Raw genomic sequence first — 14,237 nt, 5'->3', positions numbered from 1 at the left:
GGCAAATATATGTATGGCGCAACAGAACTGAAACACAAACGAGTTAGTATGAAGGGCTGTTAGATAAAATGGTAGTTCAAATGGCTACATAATGGAAAATTACAGAGTTGATAAAAGCTTTGAATTGTGGTTAAACAGATCAATCAGTCATTGAAAATTTATGCCTTCATCATCATCATCTTCGTTTAGCGTCCGCTTTCCATGCTGGCATGGGTTGGACGGTGCAACTGGGGTCTGAGAAGCCAGAAGGCTGCGCCAGGCCCAGTCTGATCTGGCAATGTTTCTACGGCTGGATGCCCTTCCTAACGCCAACCACTCCATGAGTGTAGTGGGTGCTTTTTACATGCCAGGCGAGGCTGGCGAACGGCCACGATCAGATGGTGCTTTTTACGTGCCACCGGCACGGAAGCCAGTCAGGGCGGCGCTGGCAACGGCCACGTTCGGATGGTTCTCTCATGTGCCACCGGCACTGGTATCACAGCTACAATTTCCATTCATGTATCAGTGATATTAGCTAAAGGAGAGCTAACAAAATTTCATTCATTTTGGATAATGTTAGAGTTATTATAAGTTAAATGATGTTTTATTACTCTGAATACAAAGCCAGTGTAGGCAACAGGAGCTACAGCTATTATTAACATTGCTTCAATATTCAAATTTCAGTATTTGCATGGGTCAGGCAAAATTTGCTAAGGCAGATTTACTATGGTCAAATGCTCTTGTTCTCACCAATCCACACCTTTTTTCCTAAGTATGACAATTTACCTAGTTCTTTGAACACAATACAAAGTCACGCCTGTCTTCACAGAAAACTGTAAACAAATGACACTGCTTGTACAATGATGATGATGTTTTGTTTACATTAGCATGCAATGTCAAGGCAGACCAAGATACACACAAGATAAAAATGTAACATTGCCCATGTGGTTCAAACACTACACCTGCTTTAAACCAACCATATTAACCAATGTACCAAAGCAACACCAGATCTGTAACTACCCAAATTAAGAAACTTAACCTAAATAACTAAAACTATATACTAGTGTCCTGTCAAAAAAGATTTCAATCCATGCAGTATCGAGGTTTGGTATTACATAAGTATCTAATATTGAAGATATGTATATGTGTGCAAACAGGCTCCAAGAACACTTGCAGAAAGCGAATGCAATGGGACAGAAAGCCATGTAGTTGCAAAATGAACTTGACCACATAGCCATGCCTGCACACACGTGTACGTGCATGCAAATATATAGAGATGTACTCATCTGCAAATATAGATGCACATTTATTTACAATTATACACACACCTCAATTCTAAGAGGGGCCCTCAGTGTTGACTTCAGCATTGTAGTGTGTTATGCAAGAGTTCCTCACTCACAAAAAATGGTAAGTTTGTGATGAAAAATAAAAATGATAATGGGGAAATTGCTCTAAGAGTACTGTATCCACCCGCCTGTCAAAAGGTGAATGGCATTTCACTAGGGCACATCTTGTATCATTTGCACTTAGACTGTCTTTAATAAATATACTCCTTCAAGCAGCCTGCACGCCCCTTTATCTAACGTCTTAATTCACTTTCTTTCTCATTCACACCTCCTCTTCTTGGTTCAATGCTCAGCCTGTTACTCATAAGATTTTGTGAGTGAGAAGTATGTATAAATCTATTGAAAATCTATAAACTGAAACAAATTAGGTACTTACAGCCTTATGACATAATCTAATATGTTTTCATATTGCATTCAGCATTAAAGATTAAATAGGTCAAAATAGCCCAGTTTGTATATTTTCAGAGTAACATTTATTCCAGACAAGTCAGTACAGCCGAGTCTATACCGTAAAATAAGTACAATATGCAACAACTAGTTGCAATTTGTGATATTTCACTGATTAACCCTTTCGTTACCAACCCGGCTGAAACCGGCTCTGGCTCTGAGTGCAAATGTCTTGTTTCCATAAGTTTTGAATTAAAATTTTCCACCAAACCGTAGTCACAATTTATGTTCCTAACACCAGCTGAATGATAACCAAGTTATTTTACTAAATTCTTTGTCATATTTAAAGTAATTGAAAGAAATACAGAGCATCTCAAAATAAATACAGTAACGAAAGGGTTAAGCATCTTTTCAAAAGGAACTAATAATTTGATACTGCCCAAGAAATAAACTTTTTCTGTTATACAAGAATCCCTGGATAACATTTTGTACAATGAATTATCAAAAGAAACTGATGTTCAAGAACATGATCAGCATCTTAGAGACTTAAAGGGATTCATTATTTGAAATTAGTATTAGTAAGTAAACAACTGAAATTCATTAGTCATTTTACCTTAACCTTGCTGATGATCTCGACCCATCCAACGTTGATGCAATTCCAGTTCAGTCACACACATATTTCTATGAGTTGGATAAGTTATCACCTTAGTTTTTACATAGTGCAGTGTTAACATCTCTTTTACTTGTTTCAGTCAGTTGACTGCGGCCATGCTGGAGTACCGCCTTTAGTCGAGCAACTCGACCCCGGGACTTATTCTTTGCATGCCCAGTACTTATTCTATCGGTCTCTTTTGCCGAACCGCTAAGTGACGGGGACATAAACACACCAGCATCGGTTGTCAAGCAATGCTAGGGGGGGACAAACACAGACACACAAACATCATCATCATCATTTAACGTCCGTTTTCCATGCTAGCATGGGTTGGACGGTTCGACCGGGGATCTAGGAAGCCAGAAGGCTGCCCCAGGCTCCGGTCTTATCTGACAATGTTTCTACAGCTGGATGCCCTTCCTAACGCCAACCACTCCGTGAGTGTAGTGGGTGCTTTTTACGTGCCACCTGCACTGGAGCCAGGCATCGGCCACGGGCGGATTGGTGCATTCCGCCCATGGCCACAACGGGCTTCTTTCAGTTTCCGTCTACCAAATCCACTCACAAGGCTTTGGTGGGCCCGAGGCTATAGTAGGAGACACTTGCCCAAGGTGCCACGCAGTGGGACTGAACCTGGAACCATGTGGTTGGTAAGCAAGCTACTTACCACACAGCCACACCTCAGTGCTTTCTGTAATGTTATTAGATTATCACATTCATTGTATACAGTATATATTTCCAATATCATATAACCCACACAATCAGCTAACTTGGATAACCGGCAGAACCAGATACTCTTCATCATCTCTTACTAGTATGGTTTAGCAAGTGTTAACTGTGTGAGTATAGTGGAAACCACCCACCCACATTTACTCAGGTTGTGCCTTGTTGGGGCCACCTTCTCACCTTCATCTATACTTTGCAGCTTCTACTGATCATTTTTCGTTTAACCCCTCTCCACATTTTCCCTATAATATATTAGTAGCCATGCAGAGATATCGCTGCAGGAACTTGCTTTGCACAGCTTTCTTTCTCTCATAGTAACCTCATCTTCTAGCATGAAACTGCCCCCCAACCTTCCAGGGTTTGTAGCACTGCAAAATGCAAGGCAACGTCAATGGAACAGACAGCACCAAAAAAAAAAAAAAAAGCAGTGTAAAGAAGGCGCAGGAGTGGCTGTGTGGTAAGTAGCTTGCTAACCAACCACATGGTTCTGGGTTCAGTCCCACTGCGTGGCATCTTGGGCAAGTGTCTTCTGCTATAGCCCCAGGCCGACCAATGCCTTGTGAGTGGATTTGGTAGACGGAAACTGAAAGAAGCCTGTCGTATATATGTGTGTGTCTGTGTTTTCCCCCCTAGCATTGCTTGACAACCGATGCTGGTGTGTTTACGTCCCCGTCACTTAGCAGTTCGGCAAAAAAGAGACCGATACAATAAGTACTGGGCTTACAAAAGAATAAGTCCCGGGGTCGATTTGCTTGACCAAAGGCGGTGCTCCAGCATGGCCGCAGTCAAATGACTGAAACAAGTAAAAGAGTAAGGGTATCCAGCTGTAAAATCCATGCCAAAGCAAACATTGGAGCTTGATGCAGGCCTTGGATACACAGGATCCAGTCGAAGTCCAATCCATGTCAGCATGGGACAGGGACAAACCCACCCACTGTACATATATTCGTATTACTTATTGCCATAAATGTACTCTACAATTTCTTGTACAGCTAAAATATATTTCGATCTGCTGGAGACAATGTTGAGCAACAGCTGTGTATTAAGGTGAAAACATTTCTACAACTGTCCAATTGTCTCCCAAAAAGTCGAAATATATCTTTTCTTTAATGGCATGGTCATTTTGGAAAGTTCTCGATTCTTGAGACTTGTCACCAAGCCTTTCTGGAAGTAGAGATAATTTCAATAAATCAAGTATTTATCTCGTTAGATTTGTCTTTGTTCAAACACTGCCGCAATCTACAGAGTTATTTCCCTTAGCTCATTATTGTTACACACATACACACACATATATATAGTACAGGAGACCATCAAGTACAAGTTTATAAGAGTGCAGTTCATGATCGACAGAACCAAAACGAAAAAAGATCCAGCTGAACCATTTGGTTAACTGACAGAAGCATCTTAATAAACTCACCATGCTAGTGGCTTCCCCTATGAGAACTTTGAGCAGAACTAAAAAAATAAACAGAAGTGATGGGCAGCTCTGCATAAACACCAACCTGCTGACCACATCCCATTATTCCCCTTATCACTGGGAGGTATGAGCAAAGACAGCCTTACTGTGTACCCTCACTTCTGCAAGAACCTCAGAACTATGGACATGTTATTCAAACTTAGCAATGGGAGTTTTCCACAGGATCTGTTCCTTCCCTTAAAGCTGTTATGACCTAAAAGTAGTTGTCAGAACATCTATTGTGATGATGTGATCCCCAACATATCTCATTTCAAAAACACGAGACAACTATATCTAAGGGCATCATTGGCACACATTAGAACCTGCCAGAGCTACATCATTGTAGGAATTGTAGCCAGTATGGATAGGGCTGTTTGATCTTGGTTTGTATTTGTGACCATGGTTGCACTGAAACTGTGTTTTGCTGAATGGCCTGGTATCACAGCTATATCACAATTCTACTATATGGCTCAGAAACCCGGACGTTATCAAAGAAGCTTGAGAGGCGGTTGGATGGAACCTACACTCGCCTCCTTATGAGAGCTCAAAATCTCTCGTGGAAGCGCCATCCAACCAAAATGCAAATATATGGGAAACTACCACCTGTGTCATCTCTTGTGAAAGGTAAGGGAGTCCAGTTTGCTGGACATTGTTGTAGAGCTGAAAAAGAGGTAATTTCTACTCTTTTCCTCTGGAAGCCATCTACTCGCAATACCAGAGGGCGCACACTCTCCTACCCTGATGTAATCTCCAGGGATACAGGCATCCAGCAACAGGACCTCCGTAATGCCATGATGGACCGTGAAATTTGGCGTAGCATGGTAAATTCCATTGTCTCAACCACGGTCGAACAATGATGATCACAGCTACAGCTACAATTTCCATTGATGTCATCATCATCGTTTAGCGTCCGGTTCAACTGGGGTCTGGGAAGCCAGGAGGCTGCACCAGGCCCAGTCTGATCTGGCAATGATTCTACGGCTGGATGCCCTTCCTAACACCAACCACTCCATGAGTGTACTGGGTGCTTTTTACGTGCCACCGGCACGGAGGCCAGGCAAGGCTGGCAACGGCCACGTTCGGATAGTTCTCATATGTGCCACCGGCACTGGCTGTTCTTTGATATAGATATACAGCTGAACACGTTATTTTACAAATTAGTTTCTCTTTGTCCTCAGTTGTTGTATGCTCTTTTGATCTGCTCATCCATGACCCGGCAGAACATGATAGCTATTTCATTTACAGTAGACCTGGCAGACATAATGGCTATTTCATTTACAGTGAAGTGAACTGGAGTAAAATGAAATCAAGTGTTTTGCTCAAGAGCATGTCACCTGGCACAGGAATTGAACCCACAATCTTTTGTGTTGAACACCCTGGTCATTCAACCTTGCACTTTCTCACACACACACACACACACACAGCTTCTGGACAATTTTTCGCCTAACTTTACCCACAAGGAATTTATTAACATGAGGATATAGAAGAAAACTAGCAAAATTATATTATCAGCAACTTAATTAGCCACCAATAATATTTTAGATTCTAACAATTTAATAGTCAACTAGTAAACACACGCAGACATTATTTACCTGGACATAGCAATATCTTGTGCTTGTTGAGGAGTGAGATGGAATATAAAGAATGTTTCTTGAAAACGACCAGTAGGTTTAGGGACTGCAAAAGTTAAATAGAAAACAAAATATATCAAATAAAAGGTTAATAGAGAAATCAAAAGATGACAATTTAAAATTTCAACTTTAAACCTCCAGTGCAAATACGCACACTTACAATAACACCTATTTACAAAAGACATTCTCCGTTTCTCTCAATCTGTCAGGCTTAAAATAAGAACCATTCTCATTTCATAATATAAGGTTGTCCCAAAAGTTCGTAGAAAAAAATTATCAACCATCGCACAAACAATAACACTGAGCACCTCTTCAAACTCCACCCATCTAACACCCGTGGACATATTTACAAAGTAAGAAAACAGCACAGCTCCCATGACTTCAGGAAACATTTTTTCACGCTGAGAGTTGCTGAAGCGTGGAACAAACTGCCGGCATCGGTTGTTAGTTATCGGAGCACTGCATCCTTCAAGACTTCCATGCTTCCTGAGATTCGCCAACACTACACTTGATTTTCTCCCCTCCATACACACACAAGCATGTTCACTTTCCAGACATTTCTACATTACTGCATGTACTTTTTTTGTAGTTTTTGTTAGTACTTGGCGAGTAAAAATTCAATTTTCGCAAGTGTTTATGAACTTTTGGGACAACCTAATAGAATGGTTAAGGGGAGCAGGGATAGTAATCAATAAGTAATTCTAAAAATCTTAACTGTCTTCTCTGATGATCATTTTTCACATTCGATGCTCAGAATTTCTTATGTCTATTTTACTCTTCACATAGCTTTTTTAAGCTTATAGTATTGAAATATTTTGCACAAATCTAGGTAAGTACACAAAATTTCCTGCAGTTATTACTTTTTTTTCTTTGTTCAATTGGTTTCTCTTCAATCATCTTCAGTTGCCTTGCTCCTACATATATACATTTCCCTTAATTCAAAACTTGGAACCTTTATTTCCAATGTAAGGTATCATGAATTTCAACCACCTTGTCACCATCCTGTAGTTAATTTCAACATAAATACTAATTTCATTAATGGTAGTCCTACTGTGCTGAAGAGTTACCAGTTTTGTGGATTAGATTTTCATAATATACATATAGTATTCATTTTACTAAATTTCTGGAGGAAAAGAAAAAAACTGTAAAGACTAATTTGTGAAATTTAGACATTATTAGATTTCCTATATATATATATTTAGATGTAAAAATTTTCTTGCACAACAGTCCATATCTTTTCAGTGATTCATTAGAATATGAAGATATTCAGGTAAAAACTAAATCAATGTAAAATAAAGGCAAATAATTACATCTCAAATTAGTCTTCATAATGATGATATACTTTAAAGTCAAATATATCTCACATGAAACAAAGCAGGAAGCTTATTAAAAAACACTCATGAGCCATCTGTTACAAGATACTCAAAATAGTAGTTGCTATTAATGATGAATTCTAATCGGTAACTTCATATACACTTCCCAACTTTATCTTTTAACGAAATCTGTCAAGTTTCTATGCACATTTCTCTTTCAATAACAATATCTGGTACAGACATGTGACGATATCAATTGTTTATAAGTTAAAATTTATCCCATAAAGACTTAAGCTAATAGAATTCGCATGCAAAGATTACATTAGTATACCTAAATTCAGATTTTTTAAATTAAAAAAGAATTACCCAGTATTAAGGCACCGCTTATATATTTATACTGAAATATTTTCTGTTTATCGAATGACCAAAGTAAAAATCAAAACACTTCACATGAATTTTTTTTTTAATTTGAAGGGATATAACTCTTCGTTAATAGTGCTTAATGCTTAACTAGAGACAAAATACAGTATTTCAAACGGAATTTATTTTTCTTAGCATACGTACCCAGACTAGTTGGTTTCAGAAGCTCTCCTAAAATGTCATAAAACGGTAGCCGTTTCAACCTCACATCTGGATGAACTGGTAATGAACTCACAGGACTTGAGTGATTGTGCTTACTGCTAAAATCAATTGGACCTGAATAAATAAAAGAGAAACATATTAATTGGGAAACAATTTACTTTTTCAAAAAGAAATGAAATTGAAGTAAATTCATTGAATATACTTTTTTCTAGGATAGCAAACAGCAAAAAAAGAGTCTTGTCTTTCAGGATAACTAAAATCAAATTCCATAAAGAGTAAATCTAGGATACCTATCATATTTATATCTCTCCAGATATCTACAAGCTTTTGTACAAATTCTTCTATTTATTCTTTCATGACTATATATTTCCAACGAGGAAGTAGCTGAAGTGCTTCAGTTAATTTTCATTTTTATTGAGACTTTGCTGAGTGTATTGTGCAGTGTTGACTAACTGAAATTGCACATTATGTCAGCCATGTAATAACATTTTCACTTTGAAGACGATCCCTTTAGACAGGCATACTCTAATTGTATTAAAAAAAAAAAGGCTAACATACATGTATAAATGCACAAGAGCCGGAAGTAATAGAGTTAATAAACATATGTATACAAAGCATTATTAGGTTTATAGCATCCCCATTATTTTTCTTACAAATGCAACATCTAAATCAGCGCCACATGAATTATTTACTAATATAGAGAGAAAACGTCCTCAATGCTAATTTTGTCAGATCCAAGTACATTTTATATAACAGCCTTGGTGATTCTTCTAACAAATACAAACGTACTGATTTCTAATTTAAGCACAAAGCCATAAATTTTGGGAGTGGTTGTGCAGTTGATTACATCAATCTTTGACTCATTTTACTGGCCCCACTCAGAATATAAACGGCCTTAACTAGATATAGACAAACATTTTGTCCGGCGCTCTACGGCCATTATTAAAAAAAAAGGTTTATGTTGTTTATATTACAAGGGATCTGAACTATACGTCATCTAACTTAGTAATTATCAATTCGGAAGTCCCTTTCAATACCCATCCATCCATTCCCATGCAAATCAAATTCATTTCTTTTGCAAGCTGATGCATTTAACTAAATGGTTAGTCCAACTAAACATGGATTAACTAACAGCCAAGACTTTCTCCTTCCAAAAAGCTGAGCGGAAGTAATAACTATATGAACCGAAACTAGTTTGTGAGAGCTTTTGTATATATATTCTCTTACACGTATAATAAAAAACAATTCACTGAAAACTAACCACAACCTAGTTTTCGTTCCCAGCTGGAATTTGCTCGATTTATTTATTGCTTATTGGAGAGAAAGTATAAATACCACAACATGTCTCCGATATTATTGCTGGCCTTTTTTGCAAGAAGCCAAATGCAATTTGCCACAAATAAAGATTCGAAATTACTCTCGCCATAATTGCCTCTTTTTTTTCCTTCTTCCTCTCCCTCCCCTAACAGAAACATTTGAATAACTATAGAAAAATCCAAATATTATTAAAAGAAAGGGGGAAAATAATCGACCTACAAATGTGACTATTTTAGGCAGTCTATCGCAATAACCCACAACTACTACCAACCAATATGTCAATTTCCCTACCAAACAATGGTGGCTACAATCTCGCACTATTTTGCCTAAGTCGTTTGTTATTCTGCATATTTGCATATGGAAGTTTCTGTGTGAAGATCAGATCTCTTTTTCCTGGTTTTTCCCAAACTATTAGCTTTTATAATTCGAATGACTTCTTAATCTAAAGATGAAAATCTAACTGTAGCAGTAATAGTGATGATAATAGTAGTAATAATCATAATAATAAGTCTCATTTCTACTTGTACACTTTTTCAATCTCGCAGTTATAAGTCTGGGTAGTCCAAGCAAGAAGAAATGAAAATCGGTTACAATACAGAAATTTTATAATACATTGTCAAAATAGCATTTTTTTTTCATTGGAAGGGGGGGAAAAGGGGCTATTCTATGCTTAAAATATTTGAAAAATAAAAACAATCTATACAAAACTGAAGTTTTGACATTGTTATTCAAGACAAAACAAATCACTTGTTATGATCAAGAAATACTAGAAATTGTTTTTTTTTTATAATTTAATGAGATAGAGAAAGAGTGTAGGAGAGAGAGAAAGAGAGATGTTAGTTGAAATAATTAGTAACCACATCTTAGAGGTGAACGAGTGTAGGGTTTGAGAGTGATGGATGGATGACACTTTCTCTTTAATAGGCCATGTTTGACAATTGTAATACAAAACCCAAGACTTCGATTTGAAACTTTATCATTAAAAAAAATTTTTTTAATAAATAAATGTTAGTTTGGTTATTGCGGAAAGAATATATTGTCGTTTTTCCTCTTTAATTAGGAATCATAAATAAGCAAAGGCGATAAATTTATTTGCGGGAGAGTCAAAATTTGTTTGACGAAAGGGAACTACACAATATTGACGGCAAATACAAACTCTTGAGTAATCGACCAGAAGTTTAAAGGAGTAATCTACCTACAGAGTACCCAGAGTTTAAATACTCCAAACATATGAAGAAAAGACATTTTGATAATCTGCATGAAAAAAAAAGGTTGCTGTTGTTTTCAAGAATAGCAATTAAGATCGAAATTACTTCGAATTTACTATCTTCTTAGCACGAACACAAAAGTTTTACTGACTTTCACATTAATTTTAAATCTCTTTCAGCATAAAGCTACACATTATGTCTGCGAAAGTAATAATATATATACGTCATTGCTTTATAGAGTCGTGGACGAATGAAATATATTAATTTTCGATGAATCTAGATCGTATTTTTATAGCAGTTATTATGACCATTATATAGACCTTATATATTATCTAAAAATGCTGACTGTATATACGAGAAAAAGATTCGTGTATCAATCAAGACTGGATTATAAATCGTTTGCATAACTTTTCCAGTCAACAGGATTCTTATTCCGTTAAACTAAACAAAAATTAATTACATTTAAAACTATATTAAAAAAAGAAATATCTTTCGAACAAAAAATAAGGAGAGAGAGAAAAAAAACTACCATTTCAACTCCCCCTAATAACGAAGTATTTTTCCAACAAGCAACGAGACACTATGGTGTATATATATATATACCTATATACATACATACCTATATACATATATACCTATATACATATATACCTATATACATATATACCTATATATATATATATATATACCTATATATATATATATATACCTATATACATATACCAATATACATATATATACCTATATCTATATATATAATTTGCTCAAGTTTTTATAAACAGTCGCTTTTGCATACTAGCAGAAAATAGCAGTGTTAAGAAATATTTTTTTCATCTGATCAGGAATGAAATCTCTTTCTTTAGTAGTTCGTCTTGGTTAGCTTTTCTTTATAATAACAACGTCAGCCAACAACAACACTAACCTTTTTTTTTTTTTATTTCCCCAACAAGGAATAAATAAAGAAGCAATATTTGTGTTCGTTCTCTAAACCTAAGGGATTTCTTTTTAGTTAGTTTCTCTGGAGGCCGTTTCTGGACGACGAAGATAATCCATTAACAGCGTTGTTATTGTTAATCGAAAAGCCAGCAACCTATATAATATATATATGTATATTTATTTTATAGAAGGAGCTTCTAATCCGAATGGAACAGTTCTTCTAGTCCTTGTAGAAGGCTCCTTCTATAAAATAAATTACGTTACTCTGCAAATGTATTGAGTACCTTATTTACTGTGGTTAACCCCGACTCAACCCGGGACCTACATATACATATATATACACACACGCACACATATATATATATATATATATATATATATATATACACAGACATATATACATAGATATATATATACATACAGATATATATATATACATAGATATATATACATACATATATATATACATACACATATATATACATACACATATATATATACATACACATATATATATACATACACATATATATATATAAAAGGCCCCCATTATATATATTTGTAGTAAAGCTATATATATTCTCCAGCAAGAGTGAGAGACTTGAGACTTTGATATTCACAAACTGAACAAGAAATGTCCATCGCAGCAAAAAGCACCCACCGGAGAGAGAGAAAAAGATATATATAGATATATATATATATATGTGAGCTGTGTTGCTGTGTTTATATATATATATATATATATATATTTATATATATTTTTAAAAGCAGGATTAAGTTTTCTTCTTCTTACTACCTCATATACCTCAAACAATGCAGCAGCTTCATCATTAGTTTTTATGAAATGTACAAATTCTGAGAGGTGCAAATCGCCTCCATAGACTTACCACTTTTAGTATAAATTATATCGTGATGGTCCCAATGCGTATATCCCGGTGATAAAGCCGTTTTATCCACTACATGAAACGGAAGAACGTTTGACACTGTCGACTTTTTAGGCGCCATTATTACTCTAACATGATGGTAACACCCAAATGGAATACAATATATATAATCTTACACACACTCACAACTCCTGTAAATGCCGAGCTGGGAGGACAAGGAGAGATTTTTTGATTATATATTTGATATATATATTTGATTAGGGGCAAAAAAAAAATAATAAAAGGCCCAGAATTTAACAACGTGACTCTATATTAAAAAAAAAAAAAAAAAAAACCAGATTGTTTTCTCCTCTCTATCATCAAAATACGCAGGGTAAATTTTTAAAGAAACAAATTAAATCAGCAGTAAATGATAGATAATTAGGTCTAAAACTTGCATGCAATCGACGACGACGACGACTCTCCCGTCAATTCGCGGTTATTTGTACATTATTATTATTATTATTATTTTCCTTCTCTGTCTCAATGGGCGAAGTCGGCCGAGAAAGTGGCATCCATTAGTTTCTGGGGGAAAGCAGCGGGGGAAAAGAAGTCAAAGTTAGCAGAAAGGTCAGAACCTAGCGTTTCTGGTAGCAAGTCCAGGGCCAGCATAACCTGTCCGTGAGTGGGGTAGTTCATTTGGTCTGTGTGTGTGGGTCTCGCGGATGGAGCCAAGCGGTATGATAAAGGAAAAAAAATTAATTGTTTACTTGACCGACCGTCTAAACAGTGTTGTGTTCGTAAGATTCAGAGGAAAAACTTACTACCACCACCGCCACCACACTACTGCTACTGCAACCGCTACTCCTGTACTACTGCCGCTGCTGCTGCTGTTGTTAATACAGCTGCTCCTTTCCTTGTCGAACACTACTACCACCGCTACTCCGACGGCGGCTGCTGTTACACCTACTACCACCACCAACTCCTACTGCTGTCGTCGTTAATGCTGCTACATCTGAGCCTGCTTTCGTTTAATACTTTGTGCTACCAAACTGTGTCCAGGCCCAATATTGTGGCTTTGTTCAATAGATTTATTATAATCAACGCAAACTTAAGTCTTTTCCTCCAAAAAATAAAATTTAAATATAGTCAAGAGGCCCGATTATAATTATATATATATATATGTACTTTATTTAAAGCAGCAGAGAATTCGACAGCGATGCAGTAAAGTTAGAAATGTTGGAACCTTGACAGAGGCCTAATTCGATTGCTATTCGTCAAACCAAAAGTACCTATACAAAGAGTATAAATAAATGTATTTTTCCTAATCAAAAAATTTGTTTTCGTAAAATGAGAAATATTTATAGTAAAAATAGTTCGTATAAAAAAAAAGTACATATCTGACTCGTGACAAACAATGGTTACGAAAAGTATGTCACATTCAGAGGGTTGTAAAAAGGGGAGGTAATCGTTGCAATCATATGGAACAGAGGCGAGGAAATAAAATTTCGTTATTAGAACTTGAGCCAAAATGAATAAGACTAATCTTTGTTCGTATCGGTTTAGGGAAATATGTTTCTGCATTGATAGAAGAACCGCTTAGTGATCGTTCTGAAGTAACAGCCAAATTTCACTCAAAGTACACGAAACGCATTTAAAAGGAAGGTACATTATATAACAGCCTGGATAATCCCACTTCTAAAAAAAGTGGGCACGGCTGGAATGCTTTTGATGATATAAGTGCTTGATGTCGATTGGCATGAAGTCAAACATACACACACACACTTAACATGTGAGTGTGGTTGTGCAGAGCTTAAATGGAAACAAACCAAGGCCCATGC

The 14,237-nt window shown here is 36.3% G+C and overlaps 1 protein-coding gene and 1 long non-coding RNA gene across 9 annotated transcripts in view; both read right to left on the bottom strand.

Moving 5' to 3' along the window:
• LOC115210282 (E3 SUMO-protein ligase PIAS2) overlaps positions 1-14,237 on the bottom strand; it is a 150,395-nt gene that overhangs the window by 25,379 nt on the left and 110,779 nt on the right. For 6 of the 8 annotated variants that reach the window (XR_003881433.2, XR_004998907.1, XM_029778780.2 and 3 more), the window contains 2 exons: positions 8,055-8,186; positions 6,139-6,223 (listed from right to left, as the gene is read on the bottom strand). Coding sequence is in view for 6 of the 8 variants with exons in the window: in XM_029778780.2 (XP_029634640.1) it covers positions 6,139-6,223; positions 8,055-8,186 (217 nt within the window). In the remaining 2 variants the exon portion in view is untranslated. Of the gene's footprint in view, positions 1-6,138; positions 6,224-8,054; positions 8,187-12,420; positions 13,255-14,237 lie in introns of those variants that run through there. The other 2 variants (XM_029778784.2, XM_029778783.2) reach the window with 2 other exon arrangements.
• Positions 2,083-3,510, bottom strand: LOC118763151. Its single transcript, XR_004998909.1, has 3 exons — positions 3,045-3,510; positions 2,546-2,550; positions 2,083-2,446 (listed from the first exon to the last, which is right to left on the bottom strand). It is a non-coding gene; the product is annotated as an uncharacterized LOC118763151 (long non-coding RNA).

This window comes from Octopus sinensis, linkage group LG4 (genome assembly GCF_006345805.1).
Source record: "Octopus sinensis linkage group LG4, ASM634580v1, whole genome shotgun sequence".
NCBI lineage: Eukaryota > Metazoa > Mollusca > Cephalopoda > Octopoda > Octopodidae > Octopus > Octopus sinensis.
The sequence above is the reverse complement of the archived record's forward strand: the minus strand, read 5'-3'. Positions and strand labels throughout refer to the sequence as shown.